At 42.4% G+C, this 27,858-nt stretch overlaps 2 protein-coding genes across 6 annotated transcripts; one reads left to right on the top strand and one right to left on the bottom strand.

Moving 5' to 3' along the window:
• Positions 1-398: 398 nt before the first annotated feature.
• On the bottom strand, positions 399-17,340 carry snx11 (sorting nexin 11). Of its 3 annotated transcripts, none has more exons than XM_046368873.1 (8): positions 17,001-17,340; positions 15,590-15,670; positions 15,068-15,126; positions 14,572-14,658; positions 4,702-4,802; positions 4,474-4,569; positions 4,056-4,277; positions 399-1,890 (listed from the first exon to the last, which is right to left on the bottom strand). In XM_046368873.1, the coding sequence occupies exons 3-8, from the start codon at positions 15,092-15,094 to the stop codon at positions 1,194-1,196; spliced, it is 1,230 nt and encodes a 409-aa protein (XP_046224829.1). In that variant the 5' UTR covers positions 15,095-15,126; positions 15,590-15,670; positions 17,001-17,340; the 3' UTR covers positions 399-1,193. The 3 variants fall into 3 exon arrangements, with proteins under 3 accessions (XP_046224829.1, XP_046224827.1, XP_046224830.1); XM_046368871.1 differs by lacking the exon at positions 17,001-17,340 and adding an exon at positions 15,759-16,076; XM_046368874.1 differs by lacking the exon at positions 17,001-17,340 and adding an exon at positions 15,864-16,076.
• cbx1b (chromobox homolog 1b (HP1 beta homolog Drosophila)) lies at positions 16,157-27,773 on the top strand. 3 transcript variants are annotated; one of them, XM_046368876.1, is made up of 6 exons: positions 16,157-16,577; positions 18,365-18,449; positions 19,612-20,026; positions 20,143-20,305; positions 20,395-20,489; positions 27,046-27,773. In XM_046368876.1, exons 2-6 carry the CDS (start codon positions 18,395-18,397, stop codon positions 27,182-27,184), a joined length of 867 nt encoding a protein of 288 aa, XP_046224832.1. In that variant the 5' UTR covers positions 16,157-16,577; positions 18,365-18,394; the 3' UTR covers positions 27,185-27,773. The 3 variants fall into 3 exon arrangements, with proteins under 3 accessions (XP_046224832.1, XP_046224833.1, XP_046224834.1); XM_046368877.1 differs by lacking the exon at positions 18,365-18,449 and having other exon boundaries at positions 16,173-16,577; positions 19,566-20,026; XM_046368878.1 differs by lacking the exon at positions 16,157-16,577 and having other exon boundaries at positions 18,390-18,449; positions 19,566-20,026.
• The last annotated feature ends 85 nt before the right edge of the window (positions 27,774-27,858 follow it).

Below are 27,858 nucleotides of genomic sequence, written 5' to 3'. Positions count from 1 at the left end.
TAATCCAGACCTTTTCTGAAGGGAATAAACCACACACACGGTTCATTTCCTGGACACAGATTAAGCCGAAGAAGGACAAACTGAAGGACTGGCTTGAATTGGGAGGATGATCATGAGCAAAAGCTTTTGGTTTACTTCCCAAAGTTGCAAAGAAAATGTTGTGATCCATTTAATAAACACAGGAGACTAGCCAAACTGATGACATGGTGTGGCAGTCAGGAACAGCGACTTTACATAATATGAAAAAGCAATACTACAAGGCGCATGTTAATGTCAGACATAGCAAACTGATACTGTATACTGGTTATTGGGGTGGGATTGGTGTAGTGTGGGGGGATCCATGGGTGGATTTGGATCACATCTTACTCATTTGTCAGGAAGAATGATGGTTCAAATAGGGATGTTAGGTACTGTATTTATTTCTCAGAGATCAAATTACATTTCCACAGAATAATGTTTCTGGAATGAAACCTGTTTCAGCACAATTCTTGTGCTTTTAGGTGGAACGACACTCATCCTCGTTTGTTCAAGCTGAACCCAGAAACCCGACCCACAACAGCAACACAGAATGGCTAAGGGAACGCATGCAGGATGACACTTTTCCCCCCCAGAACTTATGAATAAGACACAGTCAAAGTTGATTGCATGATAAGTTGCAAGTGTCTTGAGTAGCATTCACCCACACCAAACTCAAGTAATCACGTTTAAACAGCATCACAGTTCTGGATCACACAGCATTCAGAAGGCATGTGAATTAACTGCCAAATGATTTGCCACAATGCCATTGGGGCAACACAGCTGGTTGAGTTAGACTAATTCCCTCTCCGACTTTGACACCATTGGTCCACTGAGCATTGGGTACCTCAGGTGTTATTTCTTCATGTGAGGGATCTTGGTTAGTTTCAGACTTTAGAATGTCTGTTGTTGATGACTTCTTCTGCTTCTGTGTGGTCTGATTTGTGATGTCCCTTCTCAGGAGCTGACTCCATGTAGCCATTTGTCTCGTGTCCTTGTTGTCGCTCTCCTTATTACTCCCATCGGTTGTGGTAGTCTCCCCATTCCCAAGACTCTCCCCGTCCTCTCCATTAATTTCCTCATCACTATCAACCTCTTCTGTTGTGTCCAGCTGATTATCTACTTGTTGAATGTCCAAGGGAGTCTTCCCTTGGGTTGCCTCATCGCCACTTTCCACCTCAAGATGAGTCATCGATTTCTACCTTTTGGGTTGAGTCATCAACACTTTCCACCTCTAGGCTGATCTCTACGTGGGAGTTGATCTCATCCTTGTGTCCTTGGCTGTCCAGCTCAATGGCTGTTACTATGTCTTTGTCACTGTCCCCTTCGGAGGTTGTTTCTTGAGCTTCCTCCGCAGGGTTAAGGTCCTCTAGAACGGTCTCCCTTAGGCCATCTTGAGGAGTTTCCTCATGGATGTCTAGCTCTGGGCTACTCTGTTTGGGAGGGATTGTCTGTGTAGTCGTGTCTGTATGGGTCTCCTCAATGACCCTCTCATTCTTCACCTCCATTACACACTCCTCCTCCAAGCCGGTGTACTTTTCAGAGTACGCTTCCACAAGTGTCTGCTGTTGACAATCCCCTTGGTGGTGGATCACCTCACACCACCTTTCTGGGGTAGAGTCTTCATGGCCTTCCCACTTATAGATAGTCTCCACTGGGCTGTGTGTCTCCAGGGCGGCCTCTACATGGACTACATCGTGGTCCTCTTGGGTGACCTCTGAGGAAGTGTTCTCACCGAGCTTGAACTCTACAGCGTCTATGTCATGGGGGTCAGCTAGGAACTTCTCAGTCCGTAGGCCCTCTGGCTCACTGGAGGTGAGGTTCACAGGGGTGAGGGGCTCTTCACATCGCAGGGTAGGTAGATGAGGAACAGGGCTATGGGGAACGAGAAGGCCATGAAGTAACAACACTCAACATGACCTTTATACCGACATGTACAACCTGAAATGCAAGTCTGGGTAACAAATTGACGCCAAGACTGATTTTTCACTTTAAAATGTACAGTGGGGCAAAAAAGTATTTAGTCAGCCACCAATTGTACATGTTCTCCCACTTAAAAAGATGAGGGCCTGTAATTTTCATCATAGGTACACTTCAACTATGACAGAAAAATGAGGAAAAAAAAAAAAAAAAATCCAGAAATTCACATTGTAGGATTTTTAATGAATTTGCAAATTATGGTGGAAAATAAGTATTTGGTCAATAACAAAAGTTTCTCAATACTTTGTTATATACCCTTTGTTGGCAATGACAGAGGTCAAACGTTTTCTGTAAGTCTTCACAAGGTTTTCACACACGGTTGCTGGTATTTTGGCCCATTCCTCCATGCAGATCTCCTCTAGAACAGTGATGTTTTGGGGCTGTTGCTGGGCAACACGGACTTTCAACTCCCTCCAAAGATTTTCTATGGGGTTGAGATCTGGAGACTGGCTAGGCCACTCCAGGACCTTGAAATGCTTCTTACGAAGCCACTCCTTCGTTGCTCGGGCGGTGTGTTTGGGATCATTGTCATGCTGAAAGACCCAGCCACATTTCATCCCCACATTTCATGCACTTGCTGATGAAAGGAGGTTTTCACTCAAAATCTCACGATACATGGCCCCATTCATTCTTTCCTTTACACGGATCAGTCATCCTGGTCCTTTGCAGAAAAACAGCCCCAAAGCATGATGTTTCCACCCCCATGCTTCACAGTAGGTATGGTGTTCTTTGGATGCAACTCAGCATTCTTTGTCCTCCAAACACGACCAGTTGAGTTTTTACCAAAAAGTTATATTTTGGTTTCATCTGACCATATGACATTCTCCCAATCTTCTTCTGGATCATCCAAATGCTCTCTAGCAAACTTCAGACAGGCCTGAACATGTACTGGCTTAAGCAGGGGGACATGTCTGGCACTGCAGGATGAGTCCCTGGCGGTGTAGTGTGTTACTGATGGTAGGCTTTGTTACTTTGGTCCCAGCTCTCTGCAGGTCATTCACTAGGTCCCCCCGTGTGGTTCTGGGATTTTTGCTCACCGTTCTTGTGATAATTTTGACCCCACGGGGTGAGATATTGCGTGGAGCCCCAGATCGAGGGAGTTTATCAGTGGTCTTGTATGTCTTCCATTTCCTAATAATTGCTCCCACAGTTGATTTCTTCAAACCAAGCTGCTTACCTATTGCAGATTCAGTCTTCCCAGCCTGGTGCAGGTCTACAATTTTGTTTCTGATGTCCTTTGACAGCTCTTTGGTCTTGGCCATAGTGGTGTTTGTAGTGGGACTGTTTGAGGTTGTGGACAGGTGTCTTTTATACTGATAACAAGTTCAAACAGGTGCCATTAATACAGGTAACGAGTGGAGGACAGAGGAGCCTCTTAAAGAAGAAGTTACAAGTCTGTGAGAGCCAGAAGTCTTGCTTGTTTGTAGGTGACCAAATACTTATTTTCCACCATAATTTGCAAATAAATTCATTAAAAATTCTACAATGTGATTTTCTGGATTTTTTCTCACATTTTGTCTGTCATAGTTGAAGTGTACCTATGATGAAAATTACAGGCCTCTCATCTTTTTAAGTGGGAGAACTTGCAAAATTGGTGGCTGATTAAATACTTTTTTGCCCCACTATGTAAATAAAAAAATACAATGATTGTGAAGTTAAAGAAACCATAAAACTCTATGCACAAGGACTACTTAACAATTTCCCTTTACTTGAAGCACAGTGCAGATGCAAAGATTGGTAACAGAAGGATGGCACAAATCACCATTCTGTTACCAAACATTGCATCTGCCGGGATTCAAGCCAATCAGTCCTTTTCGGCTAGGCACCATAAAGGCAATATTACCGCGGTCGCGGAGATTGCATTCAAAGTGAACGCTGCAGATGTTGGCTCAATCGGAAATTAGTTATACGGACCAGATTGAATACTGGCCTAAACCACTGTTTACTGAACACACTCAAGTCTATTCGGGAGCACACCAGGAGTTTGAACTCAAAACTACAACTCATTTGTGTCTGTGTGGACAGTTGTGCTATTTGATCTATTGACACTCCAGTCTTACCTCTCCATGGACTCATAAGGAACTGGAGTAAGAATCGGGTCCTGGGCTGAGTCCTCTTCTGGAACCCGGCCCTCATTGGATGAGCCGTAGGTGAGGATGGCCTCTGTCACAGTGTAGGGGGTGTGGCCCTGCACACAGTCCAGGATGTGACCAACCGGCAGTTGGGTTTGCAGGAAGAGGTGGAGCTGGCTATCTGACAGACATACTGTCATGCTACACACTCTGAAGAAAGACAAACAACGTACGCCAATGTCATGCTCAATGTTGGGGTCTCATTTTATCTGATTAGTCATGTTTTTTTGTTTCCTTTGTGCTCATTTCAGGTATGACAATATAATGACCATTAGAGGGAACAACCAAGCACTATAATTGAAATGGTGAAGTCGTAACTAATTATTAACTTAGGAGAGGAACTGACTTGTCCAGAAAGGACTGCAGGCCTTTCCTCCTCTTCTCCAGGAAGTCCTCACCACTAGAGGAGAAGAAGGGCTTGCTGGGCAGATCTGGGACAGGTCTATAGGACAAAGAATAACCCAAAGCGCGCAGAACAGGACAACTTCACATTAAAAGTTTCAAATTATTATTTTTTCTACAAAAAAAAGGAGGAGTTAAGCCATGCACATTGGGGGACATTGCTATGACTTACACCAAGCCAGTGTTCTTCTGCATCCTCTTCTTGAGCCAGACAAACTCACTGTAGCGACGGCGCACACATGACGTCTTGGCCGTGAAAGCCTTGCTGTTGGTCTGTGAGTAAAAACAGAGGGTGCACCATAATGTCATGTGGATACAGACAATACCAATGGGAGATATGGACAAAAAGTCACACTGATAAATTGATACATTTTGCACGATAGCAATAAATACAACTTTTTTACTTTCCATTAGCGGCAGGGCTCTAGACGGACTTTTTCCAGTCCCAAGTAAGACATGAAAGAATTTAGCTATTTATCTAACATGTTCAGGGAACATCGATGGATGTTTTGATGTGCAACATGTCAAAATAGGATTCAGAATGAGCCGATTTATTTTAGGCTCTTTACAGATCAATATGCCTGCATATTTTTGGGGCATATTGGTCTAGGATATATGCGACATACTTCACCCACCTGAGGAAGCGGGAACTCAAAACACATGAGCTAGATTGCTAACTAAATATGACATTGGTGCTGGATAGCCATTTAATTGATCGAACAGTAATTGTAATGTCCTACAAAAATGTTCATCTCCATTACATACTCTGCCAAGTGATGGTATTTCCTCAATATTGAGAGTAACAATATGTTTATACACACAGAAAAGTGAGACTTGTATCTTTAGCAGTAAACATTTATTTACGTGTTTTGCCTCAATTATATTTTTAAAATGCTTCTCAACTTCCATGTGTGTGTGCTTATCAAAATGCATCTCTCCTTTCACTTCGTGCACAAAGGGGAGAGGGAGTGAGAGCCAGCAGCGATACCAGGACAGGCCAGATATTTTCATTGCAGGAAGTAGGTTAATGCACATTACTGTTGACCTAGCCTCATTGAGAACCAGGCTTCCCAAATTGGAAAGCTTGGTGAAGTCAATGGCACAAAGTAGCTAAAAGGGGGAAGAAGACTGTGTCAATCAGTGAAGCCTCGCAACACGTCAAACCAATCAACTGCCTTGCTTGGGCAGAAAGTGTTCAAGTGTTCAAGCCATACAGTCATTGGTTCAAGCAGAGGAGTTGTAAATGCCTTCAACTTCATTTTGTCTATAGAGCACACCTCTCGCAAAACAGAATTACGTTTTTCCTCAAGGTTTTCTTCCATTTTCTACAATGTTGCAATCTTGCACACGCACCAACTCTGCAAAATGTGTCCTACCTGGTCGAAAAACAGTGACGAGCACGCAGCACTGCTTCTACATGCATGTGGGGGAAGGGTTCTTTAAATGTAATATTCAATATAAATTCCAGGAGACAATTATAGCCCTTTCGGCTAATGCAAAATTCTCCTGACCTTCAAAGTAGGGGTGAATTTGAGGTATGGCTAAGCGAGACTATTGTTGACCAAATAATGGTAAACAAAATTGCTTCGGTAAGAGGGTAATGTCTGTGTCAGTAATTTTAGCTTTATCGTCCCAGCTCTAGCCCAACCACCTTTGTCCCTAGTATTGATAACTATTTGGAAAACAAAATTGACATTTACACTGAGTATACAAAACATTAAGAACACCCGCTCTTTCCATGACAGACTGACCAGGTGAATCCACTTCAAATCGGTGTAGATAAAGGGGAGGAGACCGGTTAAAGAAGGATTTTTAAGCTTTGAGACACAGATTGTGTACGTGTGCCATTCAGATGGTGAATGGACAAGGCAAAACATTGAAATGCCTTTGAACGGGTTATGGTAGTAGGTTCCAGGAGCACCGGTTTGACTGAAGAACTGCAACACGGATGGGTTTTTCACACTCAACAGTTTCCAGTGTGTGTCAAGAAAAGGTCCAGCACCCAAATGACATACAAACAACTCGGAAACAACTGTGGGAAGCATTGGCATCAACACGGGCTAGCATCTCTGTGGAAGGCTTGACACCTTGTAGAGTCCATGCCCCGACGAATTGAGGCTGTTCTAAAGGCAAAGAGGGGTGGAAAATCTGAAGTGTCAGCCAGTCTTGCCACAGAATGAGACACAGTCTGCTTCAGAGAAGCCATTTAGTCTTGAGCCATAATCAATTACCCATTGAACTGATGGCTTCTCATCGATAACATTCCGCTCTAGAAAATATTAACATCTATCCTAGGACTTATTCTGCTTTTATCAGGTAGTGCTTAGACGACAACATCCCCACAGTCACTGTGCGTTCTTAGCCAAACCAAAAGCCTTACATTAACGGTGACCTCCACGCTATGGCAAAGGCTAGAAAGACGGCTACCACTGAGGGTTTCTCATTAGCTAGGTTTCCATCCAATTAGCGACAGATTTATGCAAATATTCAAAAAATGCACATAAAATATGCATAAAAACAAAGTCCACTATTTTCCCACCAGAGGTGTGTTTCCATCAAATGTCCTTGTTGCAGGTATAAGGCTATGCGTGACGCCGTAGTGCACATAAAATTCCATGTACCAAATTTAAAAAATACACGTTAGGGCCTACAGAGTGACGCAGTGGTCTAAGACACTGCATCGCTGTCCCACTAGAGATCCTGGTTAGAGTCCAGGCTCTGTCGCAGCCGGCCGTGACCGGGAGACCCATGGGGCGGCGGTGTCCGGGTTAGGGGAGGGTTTGGCCGGCCAGGATGTCCTTGTCCAAACTCGCTCTAGCGTCTCCTGTGGTGGGCCGGGCGCATGCACGCTGACACGTTCGCCAGTGTGTCCTCCGACACTTTGGTGCGGCTGACTTCCGGGTTAAGCGGACATCCTGTCAAGAAGCAGTGCGGCTTGGTTGGGTCATGTTTCGGAGGACACACGGCTCTCGACCTTCGCCCCACCCGAGTCCGTACGGGAACTGCAGCGATGGGACAAGACTAACTACCAATTGGATAACACGAAACTGGGGACAAGGGGTAATTTAAAAATAAATAAGATATATATTTTTTAAATAAACAATAAAAAAAAATAGTTAAACTTCATTCAACTATGTAAACTGGAAACCACATATCCTGAGGCTGCATTTATTGTAGCTGGGTTTTTTTACAAGGCTAATCTGAAAACAAGTTTAGATGACACAATCGCCACCACACTGCCCTAAACCATCTGGACAAGAGAAATACCTATGTAAGAATGCTGTTGGGTCCCTGGGTCTCGACCTCGCCCTGTGCAACTGGGTCCTGGTCTTCCTGACGGGCCACCCCACAGGTGGTGAGGGTAGGTAACAACATCTCCACCCAGGTGATCCTCAACACTGGGTCCCCACAAGGGTGCGTGCTCAGCCCTCCCCTGTACTCCCTGTTCACCCACTGCGTGGCCACGCACGCCTCCAACTCAATCATCAAGTTTGCAGACGACACTACAGTGGTAGGCTTGATTACCAACAACGACAAGACGGCCTACAGGGAGGAGGTGAGGGCCCTCGGAGTGTGGTGTCAGGAAATTAACCTCACACTCAATGTCAACAAAACAAAGGAGATGCTAGTGGACTTCAGGAAACAGCAGAGGGAGCAGCCCCCCCATCTACATTGATGGGACAGCAGTGGAGAAGGTGGAAAGTTTTAAGTTCCTCTGCGTACACATCACGGACAAACTGAAATGGTCCACCCACACAGACAGCGTGGTGAAGAAAGCGCAGCAGCGCCTCTTCAACCTCAGGAGGCTGAAGAAATTAAACTTGTCACCAAAAACACTCAAACTTGTACAGATGCACAATCGAGAGCATCCTGTCGTGCTGTATGACCGCCTGGCACGGCAGCTGCTCCGCCCACAACCGTAAGGCTCTCCAGAGGGTAGTGAAGTCTTCACAACGCATCACCGGGTGCAAACTACCTGTCCTCCAGGACACCTACACCACCCGATGTCACAGGAAGGCCAAAAAGATCATCAAGGACAACAACCACCCGAGCCACTGACTGTTCACCCCGCTATCATCCAGAAGGTGAGGTCAGTACAGGTACATCAAAGCGGGGCCCGAGAGACTGAAAAACAACTTTTATCTCAAGGCCATCAGACTGTTAAACAGCCATCACTAACATTGAGTGGCTGCTGCCAACATACTGACTCAACTCCAGCCACTTTAATAATGGAAAAATTGATGTAATAAATGTATCACCAGCCACTAATGTATCACCAGCCACTTTAAACAATGCCACTATATATAATGTTTACATACCCTACATTACTCATCTCATATGTATATACACTGTACTCTATACCATCTACTTCATCTTTCCTCTGCCGTTCAGCCATCACTCATTTATTTATATCTATGTACATATTCGTATTCATTCCTTTACACTTGTGTGTGTATAAGGTAGTTGTTGTGAAATTGTTAAAATTACTTGTTAGATATTACTGCATGGTCGGAACTAGAAGCACAAGCATTTCCCTACACTCGCATTAACATCTGCTAAACGTGTGTATGTGACAAATAAAATTGGATTTGATCCAGGCTAATAACGACTAGACATCTTTTACATTAGCATGTTCTTACATGGATTTAGATACATTTACTCAAACCTACTGGCCCAAACAGAATTTCTAATGGCCAGGACATTAGTTCTTTTATAAATGCATTTAATTTGGGAGATTGCAAAATATGACCTTCTCATTCAAGAAAGGATAAATATATTGTTTCGGATGATAATAAAAACATGTTTTCTTTAGTTACTTTTTCCTCAACTTGTTTCTAACTTTATAGCAAGTCAAGCTAGCTTGGTGATGAGTTGACTAGTTGAATCAAAAAGGGCAAAAACAAAGATATGCACCCCTTTGGTTCCCCAGAACCAGGATAGAGAAATGCTACATTGGGGTTCTGAAGCTGACATCCTCTACCATTGCATATCAACTTCAATTTCTGTAAATCAGTGCTGTGATTTTCTCACTCCATCCTGCCAGCAATGGGTTGGGTCAACCCGTTCAGCACTGCACCTGTACTGCCACTGTAGCGCAAGTCCACCTCGCAAAGTTTGCATATCATCACCTTCTCATTTAACTTCAACGTTTTTATTTTATTTTTTATTTTACCTTTATTTAACTAGGCAAGTCAGTTAAGAACAAATTCTTATTTTCAATGACGGCTTAGGAACAGTGGGTTAACTGCCTGTTCAGGGGCAGAACGACAGATTTGTACCTTGTCAGCTCGGGGGTTTGAACTTCCTTCCAGTTACTAGTCCAACGCTCTAACCACTAGGCTACCCTGCCGTCTATTGCCATACACGACTTCACTGCTGTTGATTCCCTGTGTCTCTCGCTCTACCATTTTTCTATTTGTTAATGACCATGACGTGCGGAGCGCTTTATATCCAAGGCAAATCATTTGAAAGACGCATATCTCCTCCTACTAAACACAAAAAGCATTGTTGCATTAGATGTTTGTTTATTTTTCCCTTTATGATGTTGATGAGCAGGGCCTGTGGTAGTTACTGCACCATGATTTTACACTGAACAAAAATATAAACACGACATGTAAAGTGTTGGTCCCATGTTTCATGAGTTAAAATAAAAGATTCACAAAATTTTCCATACGCACAAAAACCTTATTTTTCTCAAATTGTGTGTACAAATTTCTTTACATCCATGTTTGTGAGCATTTCTCCATTGACAAGATAATCCATCCACCTGACAGGTGTAGCATATCAAGAAGCTGATTAAACAGCATGATCATTACACAGGTGGACCTTGTGCTGGGGACCATAAAAGGCCACTCTAAAATGGGAAGTTGTGTCACACAACACAATGCCACAGATGTCAAGTTGAGGGAGCATGCAATTAGCATGATGACCGGAGCTGTTGCCAAAGTATTTAATGTTGATTTCTCTACCATATGTAGCCTTCAACATAATTTTAGAGAATTTGGCATTACGTCCAAACGGGCTCACAACTGCAGACCACATGTAACCACGGCAGCCCAGGACCACCCTATCTGGCTTCTTCACCTGCGGGATTGCCTGTGACCTGACTGCAGGTTGGTGTCGTGACCAACTTCAGTGTGCAAATGCTCACCTTCAATGGACAATGGCACGCTGGAGAAGTGTGCTCTTTTTGGATGAATCCCGGTTTCAACTGTACCGGGCAAATTGCAGACAACGTGTATGGCTTTGTGTGGGTGAGCGGTTTGCTTGTAAACAGAGTGCCCCATGGTGGCGGTGAGGTTGTGGTACAGATTTATTTAAATGGACTCTTATCCTTATATAAACTGAAACTCGTTAAAATTGTAGAAATTGTTGTGTTTATATTTGTGTTGTGTAATTTTTCAAAATAAAATGATTTTAAAAAGTTCAGTAAGGGATGATGAACTTTTTGAAAAAATCTGTCATTTAATCATTGTCGCCCCTAGTGCGTTCTTACCCGAACTAAAAGCCTTGGATTAACGGTGACATCCGCACTATGCTAAAGGCTAGAGTTACCGCTTTTCAAGGATGGTACACAGATGCAGACAAGTAGTCCCGCTACGACCTTTGCTGAGTCATCAAATACACCTGCCTCTTTTTTCCACCGCTTCCTCTTTTGAGTCCAGGGATTAGGGCCTGGTCCGGAGTAAACAGATTGTCTAGAGCTGCCAACTCAAGTAGAAATGTTCATCCAAATTGAGGTTAATAACGGCTGTTTTGATGTCCAGAATTTGTTTCGGTCGTAGGAAAAGATGGCGGAGACATTATGTAAAAACCAAAAGTTAAAACCAGCATAAAAAAAGTGGATCAATAACTTAAGTTGCTCGGGTGGCCACATCACTGAGGACTTAACATGGTCCACACTCACAATGCGGGCACAACAGCGCCTCTTCTCCCTCAGGCTGAATAGGTTTAAATATGCGATTGGTACTCCTTGTATATAGCTGATGTTCTTGTGTGTTTTCTTTTACAAGACCTTCCACAACGATGCAAAGTTAAGGAAAAGAAAAACACACAAGAACTTCAGCTATATACAGTGGGGCAAAAAAGTATTAAGTCACCCACCAATTGTGCAAGTTCTCCCACTTAAAAAGATGAGGCCTGTAATTTCATCATAGGTACACTTCAACTATGACAGACAAAATGAGGGGGGGAAAAAAAATCCAGAAAATCACTTTGTAGGATTTTTAATGAATTAATTAGCAAATTATGGTGGAAAATAAGTATTTGGTCAATAAACTTTTGTTATCTCAATACTTTGTTATATACCCTTTGTTGGCAATGACAGAGGTCAAATGTTTTCTGTAAGTCTTCACAAGGTTCACACACACTGTTGCTGGTATTTTGGCCCATTCCTCCATGCAGATCTCCTCTAGAGCAGTGATGTTCTGGGGCTGTTGCTGGGCAACACGGACTTTCACCTCCCTCCAAAGATTTTCTATGGGGTTGAGATCTGGATTCATTCTTTCCTTTACACGGATCAGTCGTCCTGGTCCCTTTGCAGAAAAACAGCCCCAAAGCATGATGTTTCCACCCCCATGCCTCACAGTAGGTATGGTGTTCTTTGGATGCAACTCAGCATTCTTTGTCCTCCAAACACGACGAGCTGAGTTTTTACCAAAAAGTTATATTTTGTTCTCATCGGACCATATGACATTCTCCCAATCTTCTTCTGGATCATCCAAATGCTCTCTAGCAAACTTCAGACGGGCCTGGACATGTACTGGCTTAATAAGCAGGGGGACACGTCTGGCACTGCAGGATTTGAGTCCCTGGCGGCGTAGGGTGTTACTGATGGTAGGTTGTGTTACCTTGGTCCCAGCTCTCTGCAGGTCATTGACTAGGTCACCCCGTGTGGTTCTGGGATTTTTGCTCACCATTCTTGTGATTTTGACCTTACGGGGTGAGATCTTGCGTGGAGCCCCAGATCGAGGAAGATTATCAGTGTTCTTGTATGTCTTCCATTTCCTAATAATTGCTCCCACAGTTGATTTCTTCAAACCAAGCTGCTTACTTATTGCAGATTCAGTCTTCCCAGCTTGGTGCAGGTATACCATTTTGTTTCTGGTGTCCTTTGACAGCTCTTTGGTCTTGGCCATAGTAGAGTTTGGAGTGTGACTGAGGTTGTGGACAGGTGTCTTTTATAATGATAACAAGTTCAAACAGGTGCCATTAATACAGGTAATGAGTGGAGGACAGAGAAGCCTCTTAAAGAAGAAGTTACAAGTATGTGAGAGCCAGAAATCTTGCTTGTTTGTAGGTGACCAAATACTTATTTTCCACCATAATTTGCAAATAGATTCATTAAAAATCCTACAATGTGATTTTCTGGATTTTTCCCCCTCATTTTTCTGTCATAGTTGAAGTGTACCTATGATGAAAATTACAGGCCTCTCATCTTTTTAAGTGGGAGAACTTGTACAATTGGTGGCTGACTAAATACTTTTTTGCCCCACTGTACAAGGCGTACCAATAGCATATCAACGTGCAGTAATATGTGGTAATTGAGGTAAGTAGGCAGGCAGGGGTAAAGTATCTAGGCATCAGGTTACATAATAATAGAAGTATAAAATAGCGACTGCGTGTATGTGAGTACGTGGATAGACCTTGCCAGGCGGTCGTAGAGAGAACAGTCCATGGCTTGGGTGGCTGAAGTCTGGCAATTCCTTGTAAGAGAGCTTGTAAGTAAACATTTCACCTGTTGTATTCGACACATTTAAAAAATGTTCTGCATTATGTCCTTCTGATGACTGAATCAAGCACATAGGCTAATGTCAGGAAGGGACAAGGACAGTACAGATTAAGAATTTGAACTGCAGGATTCCATTGTGTTTACAGAGAACAAGGTCAACACTAGATTGTCAAGCAATTTGAATAAAGCCGTCCAATGTTAAAAGGTAGACTCAGCAAAATAACCTTGCCACGAGCAGCAGCGCAGATATTGAGATGAGCGAGATGTAAGACTTCACTCTCACAGTCACACAGTATCTGCGCATGTGCACAGGTTCGCTTCATGCTGTTACAGCGTGGTAGCCAGTGCACCAAAACAGCGGAGAAGTTGAGACTCGCGATTCAACGCTCTTCGTTTTTGCGGAAATTGACCCACTGCGGTTTACTTTCTGCATCGACATCATGTCGCAGAGTCTACTTTTAAGCATCCAGTTTCTCCAGCTAGCCAGCGCAAAATGTTGTTATGGGTTCGAGAATAAGTCTACATCAAAATAGCTTGATGCTGGTTTAGCTATTCATCACCATGAGTCAAACATCATGGCGAGAGCAAAGTGAATTGCAGAGATTAACAGAGATTAACAAAAGGCACATGATAGTTGTAGAATACATAACAAACATGTTTACCTCTGAGGACTTCTGTAAAGCATATTCAGTATATTCATAGTGTAATTTGTCTAGTTGATCATACAGTGTTTTTTAGTATTTAGAAATATAACTTCAATGTAGTGGGAAACATCATGTGAATTGAAAATAATTTGGCCTTGAGCTGGGCCTCTAGTGCCGAAATGATAAGCAGCAAATCACATTTGTGCAGTGCCTGAAGAGGATAATGGACAGCTATGGAAAATGACCAGTTATTGTGTGGGAGTCATGTGCTGGCTGGAAAGTATATATAGAACTTTCTGTAACATTCATATTTTAATGCATTTTCTTATGACACTTCTGGTTTATAAACATTTGAAAGTCAGAGGTTGTCTCTGGCTCTGTTAAAAGGAAAATGATTAGGAATAGAGTACAAGATTTATCCTTCATTCAACTCCAGCATTCTAACCCACAGGCCTTCCACTTTAGTGACATGTAGGTTAATTTGGTGATAGGAGTAGTAATTTGTTTTTCCTGGTCCTGACTCATCTATGATAAATGCACATCATGAGTAAAGAATTTTCCAACTAGCCCTTCCTGATTACTTCGGATCTACAGCTCTAATAAGGACTTACGCACTCATTGAGACAACTGCTTCTTTGTCAAGTTTAGACAGTGAATGGACACTCACATGTAGGAATATCTTGAAATCTACGTATGAATTCCAAGATCCGTCATTCTGAACCCGAGGATCTTGGACCCGCACAGCAACAAACTCCTGCAGAGATAAACAAAAGACTGCTTTCACTAACAGTGGCAGCTGCAGGCAGTTTGTGTAGCTAAATTGGTGAATCAACAGCTTGCAAGCTAGGAGGAAGTGATACAACATGGTGTTGATGGTTCCATGTCATGGGGACAATCTCAAATTGAGCATCCTCGGGTCCTCTCCTCGCCTCCTTCTCAAAACCCATTGGAGGATTAGGTCAGAGGGGTGGGACATTTAGATTTCTCATCAATGGATTTAGATAAGGAGGCGAGGACAGGACGTGAGGAGTATGCAATTGAGATTCTCCCATGATTGCGCGACACAACTGTGTATCCTTATTTCACCCAACAGTTTTGTTTACCAGAGCATACAGTGGAGAAAAGTGTCAAGAGTAAATGGGGAGAGAATGAGGGTAACTTACATCTTCTTCGTGATTCTTAATCATCATTCAGAGTATCTGTTAATCCCTTGAAGAACAATCTGTGTAAAAAATAAATTTAATAAAGTATGTTTTTAGTTCCACCTCTAAAAAAAAATTATATCGGCAGATATATCGGTGACTTTGCTGCCTCCGTAAAAGAGGTATTGGAATCGGAAGCAAGAATCTAATTTCGGTCGGGCTCTAATTTACATATTTTCGTGATTCTTAATAATCGTTCCGTAGGCTACGCTGCACATGATACATCTGCCAAACAAAGAAGAAACCACAAAATGCAAGAATCAACGAGTCAGCAAAGGTGGAAACTGCCAATGCTTCTCTTCCACAGGTGGCACCTCTCAAGTCTCACTAATAAAGCACTCAGTCACATGAGGACAACGGTTCAGGGCCACAATAATCTTTGTGAAAAGGGTACGCATCGATATCTCAAATGCTGTTAGTATTTTGCTTCTCTTTGCTGTTAGCCATGGGAACAGAAGATTGGGGAGGAATTCCTTCACTTGCCATTTGCCCTCAAGATAGCCTCCCCTCCTCGTCTTGATAGCACAGAGACGCAAATAGGTTTAACTCCACCAACAACCACTCCTGTGTAAAAAAAATAAGAAAGTATTTGACTGTAGGCACATTGTAAAAATAAATGTTGATACAATTTAAAAAAGTCACTGACACTAACGTTTGTTTACCCACACTTCCTAGCTAGACTAACAAACTGATGAATCATGTTTTGGAATGACAACTTGGGCTAAGCTAGCTGGTAACGTTCATATGAAGTCAGTACATTTGTAACGTCTTCTTAAAAATGTGTTTTAAAGAGCCATAAATAATTAGCTAGCTAACAGTAGCAATTCAGAGTTGAGCGCTTCGACCGATATTTAGAAACACTAATTCTACAAGTGTCGAATTACAATCAATACAAAGATCTGCGGAACTCGGCGCAGTTTCGACAAAATTTTAATTCACTAAAATCATGCCTTGGCATCAATTGAGACGCAATTTCCGTTTCCGGGCAAACTCAAACCCTTTAAATAAATAAATAAACAGTCGCCATTTTCCCTTAATGATAAATGTTACAGCACCGACATTTTCGACTTTATTAGCTAAAATATTATGGACAGGAGGAAATCATACACATTTAGTAGAAAATGTTGTGTTAAAATCGAACATGTTCGAACGGGAGCGGACAAATACCGCGTTGGTACACTCACTGAGCAGATCGGCCGACTAGCTAATCTCTAAATCATCTGAGACACCTACATGAGATAACTTTGGTTACGTTGGGAAATCCACACAATGTAGAATCGATGCACGTGTACAAAGAATTTTTGAGATCGGAGACGAAGGGGGCGGACACGATATTTATCTTACACAAGCTCATATTTGATTGATAATAAACTAAACACATTTATAAGAAATTATAACCCATATTATTTTGCTAATCATATAAACATTTGAAAACAGACACTGTTTTTCCTCTTGAAATACTCGTTTTGAGGTGAGTTGCATTCTATCCTTGCTAGTCTTCGCTACCTGCACGTTTGTGTTGGGAAATAATGTAATTATAGCTAGCTACAGCGAGTATCTTGCCACCTTCAGAACGATAAGAATGCATTTATATATACATTGCGCTTTGTTGGATTAACTAGCTAGCTAACACATTCAGAATGTGCATGCTAGCGATGCTTTTGTTTTCTATTGAAACCAATATGGGGGAAAGTGGCGTGTGTAACTAGTACTCGAGAGCTCGTCTGAATCGGGGATGAACCGTGGCTCTGTAAATAACAGGGAACACTGGTAGCTAGACCACTAGCTCAGTTTTCAAACGATATTAAACATTTTGTTGGCTAACTGATTATTTGTACTCTGGTCAAGCATGATGCCGTATCACCACAGAGTTTCTAAACGATTTTTGGTTCACCTCGTATTGTAGCCAGTGTTGCCAACAATGATTCGGTTGGGGCGGCAGGTAGCCTAGTGGTTAGAGCGTTGGTCCAGTAACCGAAAGGTTGCAGATCGAATCCCCGACCTGACAAGGTTAAAATCTGTCGTTCTGCCACTGTTCATAGGCCGTCATTGTAAATATGAATTTGTTCTTGTTCTCTAACTTGTCTAGTTAAATAAATAAAAAATAAAATAAATCAACTATTTATCAGTAAGAATCTGTATTGGCTCCTTGCCTTGTCGCTAGAGGACCGTTTCCACGACAACGTCACAGCACCAATTTGCCTTGCTGCGGCACAGCTGATTTCCTCCCCCCGTGTAGCGTTTTTGTCCCCTTTCCCGCCGCACACCTCCCCTTGTGATTCTATGCCTGTGTGTGCGCTGTTACTGTGATTTCTGTTCCACAGACAACTTCTCCCACTCTCGTTTGCGGCATAATTGTTGGGGAAAATTCGCTAAAGCTATCAAAACTCCCCCAAGGCTATCTGAAAGGTAGCTGCATTTTGTCGCTCGACTCTTTTACCAATAGAAGTCGCCGAAGGTATCTGAAAACTCACCAAAATATAGCGACTAAGTCGCTAAATAAGCCCCTAGAAGGGTTTTGACTAAATTGAATACAGCTTTTGCCAGATTTGACTTTTCGTAATAGGTTAGGTGAACGTATGCAGCAAGTTAGAATAATTAACGTAGCAGGTTAGGATAATTAAGTTAGGGTTAGTTAAAATACCCAAAAAACTGTATGCCTTCTAGTTTAGGACCCCCTAGTGAGCGTATTTTTTCCTCATGTCGTAAAATGACAAACAACGTAAAGGGAATAATAGCGCCATCACCGGTTGGCCTACTCATATTGTAAGTGGTTACTTGCCCTCCAGTTGTTGCACAGGTTGAAGGAAGTGTTTAAACTATATATCTCCTATATGATGGCGCCAGTAATTTTGCGAGCTACCGCAACATCTGTGGTCAATTGAGCCCAACAAAAAAAATTGTAGCTGCCGGAGGCCACCCCTGTCCATATTCTTGTGCTTCTCTCCAGCACTGTACTCATTTGCTATTAGAAATTTGCATACGGGTACTCTTGATGCAAATCCATTTTCAGTATCTACAAAAATAAACAACTTACTGTGACATTTAGGCATAGTAAACCTGCAAATACCATTCACTCCCCAAAGTTCTCACATTTTTTTGCCCAACTACGTCAAGGGCCCATGTTAGAGCCCTGTAAAACATGGTATAGACTTGTAGACATTCATGAATTACTTTCTCTCCAATGCTATTTTTTAAAAATCCTGTCTACCTTGTTGATTCCTGACCCCCATCGCCCCTACTCTTGACGTTGACCAGGAACCAACTGCTGGTCCCACGGTCTACCTGATGAGTATGAGCGAGTCTACAGAACCTTCTAATGATGCTCCCACTCTCACTGAAGGTCTTATAACATTTTTCAAATATACAAGCCATTTCTCTGTTTTGTCTGTGTAAGGGGTAAAGGGAGTAGATGTTTTTGCAAAAGTCAAGCTGCTATTTCTACTAACAAATCTTCTTCTGCAGCAGTGGGTAAACATAGGCGTTTATCATTTATGTGTGGCACTCCGTGATGTTGTGAGTTTCCCATCTACCTCTGTGTTTCACTGAATTACAGTATATCGTTTCAAAAGGTGATGCTACCTCTCACAAGACGCCATAGAGCTTAGCATCTTTAGGCTTTAAAGGGGCAATCTGCAGTTGCTACATACGTTTTTGGACTTATAAAGGAATGCTATACAGTCATGACTGAAGTTATTGGCACCCGTGGTAAACGTGAGCAAAAAATACTATCAAATAAATAATACAAATACTGAGCTATATTGTATGCAACAAAAAAAGGGAACATTTTATACCAGTACAATTATTCAGAAATGGATTTTAACAAGTCATTTAAAAAAGGGTTATTTTTTGGTGTGTGCCTGGCCAAAGAGCTCTATTTTCAAAAGGCTCAGTGCTGTTATACTCGCAATGGGAGGATGCCAGAGTATTGAAAACGGGTGGTAATAACTTTGACATATTTTTTTAGATTTGTTTTATTACTTGTCAAACAAAATCTTCTCTGAACAAGTGTATTAGTATAAAATAATTGAGCATACAATATAGCTCAGTATTTGTATGATTTATTTTAGTCTTTTTTGCACATCTTTATCAAGGGTGTCAATAATTTAGGTCATGATCCGACTGTACACCCGTTGATTCTTAAAGAAAATATTTTATAAATGCCTCATTAACTTAAACTGTCTTACCACCTCAGAACCCAAACTATAAGCTTGTTTTACTCCAATGTTTGTAAACATTGTAAATGTTATTAAACACATCAACATGCTTAACTATACTTTTCATATCTTGGTTGGTCAGTCCTTGTAGTATATGCATTTGAGAGTGGTTACATTTCTCCAGGCCATCCCTTAGCTTTTTTTTTTTTTACCAAAACAGAGGTGGGGAATTCGCTTTGTTATTGTTTCAACTGCGGATTACCCCTTTAGTGAAAAGTTCAGTATAAGTGTCACCTCAACAGAGTGGCCGTTTTCTGGAGCCGTGATTTGCTGCTCCTGCACCCACAGCCCACATTACCCCTGCATCTGCAGACAACATTTCCCCTGCACCTGCAGACAACATTTCCCCTGCACCTGCAGACATCAATCCCCCTTCACCTGCAGACATCAATCCCCCTGCACCTGCAGACATCAATCCCCCTGCACCTGCAGACATCAATCCCCCTGCACCTGCAGACATCAATCCCTCTGCACCTGCAGACATCAATCCCCCTGCAGCTGCAGACATCAATCCCCCTGCACCCACAGCCCCCACCCAGTCTCAGGTGACGATGACAACGGCGGCGGCTGAGAAGAAGGCAGAGGATGTGGTGCCCGTGGAGGAAGAGGAGGAGGAAGAAGAATATGTGGTGGAAAAGGTGTTGAATCGAAGAGTAGTGAAAGGAAGAGTGGAGTACCTTCTCAAGTGGAAAGGCTTTTCGGAGTGAGTTTCCACAATATCCCTAGTGTGTGGATTGCTTGTATTGACCAATCAAAACACCACTTTCCCTCCAATGCCGTTTTCGGGCTTGATTAACACCTGCCTGTATGTTTATTCAGTGACGACAACACATGGGAACCAGAGGATAATTTGGATTGCCCCGACCTGATTGCACAGTTTCTGCAGAAACAGAAATCGGCCCATGAGTCTGTGGGTAAGAGGAAGTCTGCAGAGACTAGTGTGGAAGGAGAAGAAAGTCGACCCAAGAAGAGAAAAGATGACGTAAGTCCATAAGACCGACGCATGTACACAGATGCAATCATTTGTCTTTGCTCTGTCACATTGATTGACTGCGATTCACTGTGTTTTAGCCAGAGAAACTAAGGGGCTTCGCTCGAGGTTTGGATCCAGAAAGGATTATTGGTGCCACTGACTCCACTGGAGAACTCATGTTCCTCATGAAATGGTTTGTAATAGCCTTTAATCGCCCTATTCATTTGAATTTATTTGAACCTTTACTTATACTGCTTACTAGACCTAATAATGGAGCAGTAGCATGTTAACTCCTGTTGTGCATACTGTCTACCTGTCAATTCCCAAACAGCATAGATCAGCATACATTTCAAGCTAGTCCATGCTGGTCTGATGCTGGTCAAACTGGTCTGACCAGCATGGACTAGCTCAGGAATAGGCAACTAGGGTGGCGCAGTGGTTAAGTGCGCTGTACTGCGTTGTACAGCAGCGCCAGCTGTGCCATCAGAGTCCCTGGGTTCGCGCCCAGGCTCTGTCGTAACCGGCCGCGACCGGGAGGTCCGTGGGGCGACGCACAATTGGCCTAGCGTTGCCCGGGTTAGGGAGGGCTTGGTCGGTAGGGGTGTCCTTGTCTCATCGCGCACCAGCGACTCCTGTGGCGGTGCGCGATGGATACCACGAAATTGGGGAGAAAAAGGGGTAAAATGAAAAAAGATTAAGCCGTTGGTCGGTTTTTGTAGGAGAGCCGAACCTAATCATTTGTAAACTGCAAATTGACCACAACTGAGCCCATAAAGAGATCGTTATTTTCAAATCCAATCATTCATACCTTGATTACAATGAGACACAATCATCTCTTTTTTTATTTTCTCGTGGGAATACTTGGGAACAGATTTCTTAAATGAAACACATTTTTAGCCAAATTCCTGGTGATTTTAGTCATTTCTGACTAAACCAAAAACCCTTAACATTTACCGTAACCATTTTAAATTTCAACTTCAAATGGGGTGACTTTCCAAGGATCCCGTATAACCTTTTTTAGAATTTAAAAGCTCAGCAAAGTTCAAATTGGAATACAATGTCAGATATCTTGTTGATTTATAGAACAGATTAATGTGATATCACCGTGCAGGATTCATCTAACAGCAGAACCAAATGACCTGGATAACAGTTGCGATTACATTAAAAGTAAAAAACGTAAGTGATCAATGCTGTTCAAGATTCTCAACTGATTATTACAGAAATTGTGAAGATCTCCACAGACCTGCTATTACCTATGCATGCTATCTTGAACATTCATGCTTTATATGATTACATAGGAAGAAATGTACAGTGCATTTGGAAAGTATTAAGACCCTTGACTTTTTCCTTATTTTGTTACGTTACAGCCTTTTCTAAAATATATATTTTTTAAATTCCCTCATCAATCTACACACCATATCCCATAATGACGAAGCAAAAACAGACGTAGCCATTTAAAACAAGGAAATATCACATTTACATAAGTATTCAGAACCCTTTACTCAATACTTTGTTGAAGCACCTTTGGCAGTGATTACACCCTCGAGTTTTCTTGGGTATGACGCTACAAGCTTGGCACACCTGTATTTGGGGAGTTTCTCCCATTCTCTGCAGGTTGGATAGGGAGCGTTGCTACACAGCTATTTTCAGGTTTCTCCAGAGATGTTTGATTGGGTTCAAGTCCAGGCTCTGGCTGGGCCACTCAAGGACATTCAGAGACTTGTCCCGAAGCCACTCCTGCCTTGTCTTGGCTGTGTGCTTATGGTCGTTGTCCTGTTAGAAGGTGAACCTTCGCCCCAGTCTGAGGTCCTGAGTGCTCTGGAGCAGGTTTTCATCAAGGATCTCTCTGTACTTTACTCTGTTCATCTTTCCCTCGATCCTGACTAGTCTCCCAGTCCCTGCCGCTGAAAAACATCCCACAGCATGATGCTGCCACCACCATGCTTCACCGTAGGGATGGTGCCAGGGTTCCTTCAGACGTGACGCTTGGCATTCCGGCCAAAGAGTTCAATCTTGGTTTCATCAGACCAGAGAAGCTTGTTTCTCATGGTCTGAGAGACCTTTAGGTGACTTTGGGCAAACTCCAAGTGGGCTGTCATGTTCCTTTTACTGAGGAGTGGTTTCTGTCTGGCCACTCTACCATAATGCCTGATTGGTGGAGTGCTGCAGAGATGGTTGTCCTTCTGGAACATTCTCCCAACTCCACAGAGGAACTCTAGAACTCTGTCAGAGTGACCATCAGGTTCTTGGTCACCTCCCTGACCAAGGCCCTTCTCCCCCGATTGCTCAGTTTGGCCGGGTGGCCAGATCTAGGAAGAGTCTTGGTGGTTCCAAACTTCTTCTATTTCAGAATGATGGAGGCCACTGTGTTCTTGGGGACCTTCAATGCTGCAGAAAGGTTTTGGTCCCCCAGATCTGTGCCTTGACACAATCCTGTCTTAGCGCTCTACGGACAATTCCTTCAACATCATGGCTTGGTTTTTGCTCTGACATGCACTGTCAACTGTGTGACCTTATAAATAGACAGGTGTGTGCCTTTCCAAATCATGTCCAATCAATTGAATTTACCACAGGTGGACTCCAATCAAGTTGTAGAAACATCTGGTAGGCCTACCACAACAGTGGTAGGCCTGATCACAGACAACGACGAGACAGTCTATAGGGAGGTCAGAGACGTGGTCGTGTGGTGCCAGAATAACCACCTATCCCTCAACATAGCCAAGACTAAGGAGATGATTGTGTACTACAGGAAAAGGAGCACCGAGCACTTCCCCATTCTCATCAACGGGGCTGTAGTGGAGCAGGTTGAGAGCTTCAAGTTCTGGACCCTATTGAATATTTATGCTCCTAACTTCGATGACCATATGTTTATTCAGAATGTCTTCCTTCAGGTTGCTCAAGCACCACCAGGATGGCTACTGGTTGGAGATTTTAATTTTTGCTTAGATACAGTTCTTGATAGGTCTTCTGATAAACCCTCACTTCTTACCAAAGCCGGCAAGCTCACCATGTCATTCATGAAAGATCTCAATTTACTAGACATCTGGAGACAGTTGCACACACAGGATAGGGACTACTCTTTTTATTCACACCCACACAAGACACACACACGCATAGATAACTTTTTACTTTCGACACAACTGTTTCATAGAGTGTTAGATGTTGAGTATCTCCCCAGATTGCTTAGTGACCATTCTCCTCTGGTATTATCAATCTCCATTCCTACCAAGGTAAATGGAGCATATAGATGGAGACTAAATTCTACACTCCTAAAGCAACCTGAATTTTGTGCATTCATCAAAGAGCAGATCAATATTTTTACTTTGACAAACAAACCCTCTGCTCCTGACAGCTTCATTCTTTGGGACACATTGAAGGCCTATCTGAGGGGACAGATTATTTCCTATACTTAAAGGGCTGAAGAAAAAACACGGTGCGGAACTGAGTGCCCTTGAATCTGAAATCTCCGAGCTAGAGAAAACCTACCAAAGAGGCCCGACTAAAGATCTATACAGGCTTTTGGTAAATAAAAAACTTAAATATAATATTCTGAACACATATCAAGCTGAGAGGGCCATCACTAAATCAAAACAGCGTTATTATGAGCTTGGAGAGAAAGCTCACAAAGTATTGGCATGGCAACTGAAAGCAGAGGAAAGTAAGAGGACAATTAATTCCATAGAAACTCTTACTAATGAGATATCTTTCGACCCTACTGAAATTAACAATACTTTTAAGAAATACTATGAAGACCTCTACACTTCCCAATCAAGCGATGATCTATCAGAGATTGACTCCTTTCTCTCCTCTCTCAACCTCCCATGCTTGTCAGGGGAAGACAGCGAGCGCCTGAGTGAACACTTCTCAATTCCTGAATTGTTGGAGGCCGTTAATCCTTACCTTCTAATAAATCTCCTGGGGAGGATGGCTTCCCTCCAGAATTCTATAAAGAATTTAGGGAGCTGTTGGTCCCCTACCTTATGGAGGTACTTTAAAAAAGCCAGAGAAGACAACTGCTTTCCAGAGTCCTTCTCTCAAGCAGTGATTACTGTAATCCACAAGAAAGGGAAAAACCTGCTAAAGTGCGCCTCCTATAGACCAATCTCTCCTTAACACAGATTGTAAACTGGTCACCAAGATGCTATCTAAGAGACTGGAGTCATGTCTTCCCCTGTTGGTCAACCCAGATCAGACTGGCTTCATAATTTAATAGATTGTCCTCCAATAATCTCAGAAGGTTCTTTGATATAATTCACCTTGCTAACAAAAACAAAATACCTAGTGTCGCAGTCTCCCTCGACGCTGAAAAGGCCTTTGATAGGGTTGAATGGCCATTCCTCTTTCGCGTCTTGGAAAAGTTTGGTTTAGGTACCGTGTTTGTAAATTTGATAAAATCACTCTACAAATATCCTAAAGCTAGGATTGCTACCAATGGGATTACTTCCTCCTCTTTCCCTCTTTATAGGGAGAACAGACAGGGTTGCCCAATTAGCCCCCACCTCTTTGCCCTCACCATCGAACCGTTGGCTGAGGCTATTAGAACGTGCCCTGACATACATGGCTTTGAGGTGGGCCCCCATACCCATAAATTATCACTCTTTGCGGACGACCTTATCTTATTTCTAACAAACCCAGAACACTCCCTCTCTCACTTGCAGATCCTACTAGTGTTATAGTTCTTTCTCTGGATATAAGGTCAATTTTGATAAAAGCGAAATCTTACCGTTGTCTGTCTTTGACCATCATACCATCAAGCACAAGTTTCCTTTTAGATGGTCGCCTATGGGCTTCACATATTTGGGCATAATGGTGGATGGTAATCTGAACAACCTCTATAAACTCAATCTGGCCAGTTTGTTGCAAAAGGTGGAGGTTGACCTTTGTAAATGGATGGACTTACCTCTCACTCTACTGGGTAGAATCAATGTAGTTAAAATGAATGTCCTGCCCAGGTTTCTATATCTGTTTCAATCTCTCCCTATCCCTGTTCCCGCAGCATTTTTTTCCTCTCTCGACAAGATGACCAGACTGTTTATCTGGCACGGCAAAACCCCTAGGGTTGGCCTGGATAAACTGACCCTTGATTACAGTCAAGGGGGCTTAAACCTCCCCAATTTTAGAATGTACTACTGGGCTGCACAGTCTAGGTTTCTGGCTCAGAGGTTTGACAATCGTCCCTCTCCCTCATAGTTGAATATTGAAAAGCTCGAGGTAAATGACACTGGAGCAGATTTGTTTTACAAATGGGACAGAAAATCTATAAAAACCATCACAGACAACCCTTTAATCATACATTCTGTCCTGGCATGGTGCAAACTGCATGAGCTGTTCGGACGAGGGGGATTCCTTTCCCCTAAAACCCCTTTATGGAACAATAGATTGATCCCTATGTTTTTCCAGAATAGTAACTTTAGACCATGGTCTGATAAGGGGATCACTCTTCTGGAACATTGTTACGGGGAGTGAGTTCTTATGTCTTTTGATCAGCTGAAACAGAAATACCACTTGCCTAACAGGGACTTCTTTAGCTACCTACAACTACAAAACTTTATTAGGGTGACTCTCAAGGGACAATGGAACCTACCTAAGATGTCACCTATTGAACAACTCTACCACGCAGACCAACCACTGTTCAAGACCATTTCCCATGTTTACAATGCTCTTATGTCAGGACTAACACTGCCTGGGCTAGATAAACCCCGACTTAGATGGGAAAAAGATCTGGGTATTGATCTTGATGAGGATCTATGGAGTGACCTATGCAGGGATGGGGTTACATCCACATTGAACTCCAGATACAGACTGATCCAGTTTAATTTCCTCCATCAGCTCTATATCACCCCATCTAGACTGCACAAGTTCAACCCAGATATCTCCTCCCTATGTTTTAGATGTGGCTCAGATGAAGGAACATTCCTCCATTCCACTTGGCAGTGTTCAAAACTACACAGTTTCTGGCAGGGGGTATGCGATACCATATCCTCAATTCACGGGGTTGCATTCCCTTTAGACCCGGAGGTCTGTCTACTGGGTAACTTTACTAACACCAATCTTAGGCAAAGCCATACTATAAAGCTAACAGAAATATTGCTAACGATTGCCAAGAAATGTATTGCCTTGAAATGGAAATTGGATTCCTCCCTGCCAGTTGCAATGTGGCTATCGGAAGTTAATAGTTGTATCGCTTTGGAGAAAATCACTTACTGCTTGAGGAATAAGTTAAAGACATTTTACAGAATTTGGCAACCTTTTGATTATATGGAGAATCTCCCCCCACATCTCATTGATTGAATCTATATATAATCCTCACATAATGTTTCACACGTAAAGTATAATATGAAGCCTACGGCAGGTGATCCAATGTCTCGCTATTTACTTATTTATTTTTGTTAATATAATTATATATATTTTTTTTTACGCTCGTCTGTTACTGTCACTTTGTCCTATCGTTGTCTAATATCTTTTCACTTTTGTTTTGAATGTTCTTAATTGGAAAATGCAAAAATAAAATATACATTTTTTTTTTTTAAATGTCTTGGTCCTGTGCGGTTGTAAATCAAACAAATACACATGTAAACACAACTTTTTTTAAAACTTATTTTAGAACCAACTGAATCATACAATGGTGCCAATATATTTGACCGCATCTGTATGCTTCATGGCGTCACTACAATCCCTGAACTAGCCACAACCCTCCACTTAAGTACTCATCCAACTCATGGTTCTTTCCACACGGCCTGTTCTTGTAGGAAAAACTCTGATGAAGCAGACCTGGTACCCGCTAAGGAGGCAAACGTGAAGTGTCCACAGGTGGTCATATCCTTCTACGAGGAGCGGCTTACGTGGCACTCTTACCCCACCGAGGAGAAGGAGGACGACAAGAACTAGCCGTTTGGTGTCAAGCTGGTTCTGAAGACTATAGAGGTAGTGCAAGGGCATATGGGTTCTAGGCAGAGGGTCTGAAAAAGCAAGATAGCATTTGGACTCCCTTTTGGCTTAATATCACCCATCAGGTTAAACTCTTATCTGGATATGATCAGTCAATACAGGCTATGGGTTATCTTGAGGAAACACAACCCTGGAAGAAATATATAATGCAGTGTTAATTTTTAAAGATTCACTTCAGTGATGGTTTATTTGGATACTACAAGATCATTTTCACACTGCACCCTTGATTAAGAGGTCCAGACCTTTTTGCTATGACATTACTGTATAGGCTGGTGGAGATGTTATCATTCATAGTGTTGTAAACAAGAGAACAGTGCCATTTTGTCTTTTAACGTAAATGTTTTGTAGCGTTTAGTGCAAAACGATGTTAATCTGTGCTCATTTTGTGACGGTTTTATTCGTGTATTAAGGTGACTTGTTGAAAACCATATCTTTTTACTTTGCTCATTCGTCCATATTATCATTCTAACATTTTCATAAACAGAACTTGCTTGTCTGTTTTTGGAGAATAAACAACTTTTTTTTGTTAGTTGTCTCAGTATCATTCTGACAAAACTACAAGTTTGTGTAAATAGTTGGATAGCTACATTTAGAAAGGCTTGATGTATTCATCT

Source organism: Oncorhynchus gorbuscha, linkage group LG11 (assembly GCF_021184085.1).
Source record: "Oncorhynchus gorbuscha isolate QuinsamMale2020 ecotype Even-year linkage group LG11, OgorEven_v1.0, whole genome shotgun sequence".
NCBI lineage: Eukaryota > Metazoa > Chordata > Actinopteri > Salmoniformes > Salmonidae > Oncorhynchus > Oncorhynchus gorbuscha.
Note: the sequence above shows the minus strand (reverse complement) of the source record. Positions and strands in the feature narration are given on the sequence as shown.

Coding starts and splice junctions, on each gene's coding strand:
- cbx1b (XM_046368876.1), top strand. CDS start 18,395: ATGAGTATGAGCGAGTCTACAGAACCTTCTAATGATGCTCCCACTCTC. Junction 18,450..19,611: donor TGCTCCCACTCTCACTGAAG/GTCTTATAACAT, acceptor CTGCACCCACAG/CCCACATTACCCCTGCATCT. Junction 20,306..20,394: donor CCAAGAAGAGAAAAGATGAC/GTAAGTCCATAA, acceptor ACTGTGTTTTAG/CCAGAGAAACTAAGGGGCTT.
- snx11 (XM_046368873.1), bottom strand. CDS start 15,094: ATGATGATTAAGAATCACGAAGAAGAT. Junction 14,659..15,067: donor TTAAGAATCACGAAGAAGAT/GTAAGTTACCCT, acceptor TTATCTCTGCAG/GAGTTTGTTGCTGTGCGGGT. Junction 4,570..4,701: donor CAGAAGAACACTGGCTTGGT/GTAAGTCATAGC, acceptor TTTGTCCTATAG/ACCTGTCCCAGATCTGCCCA.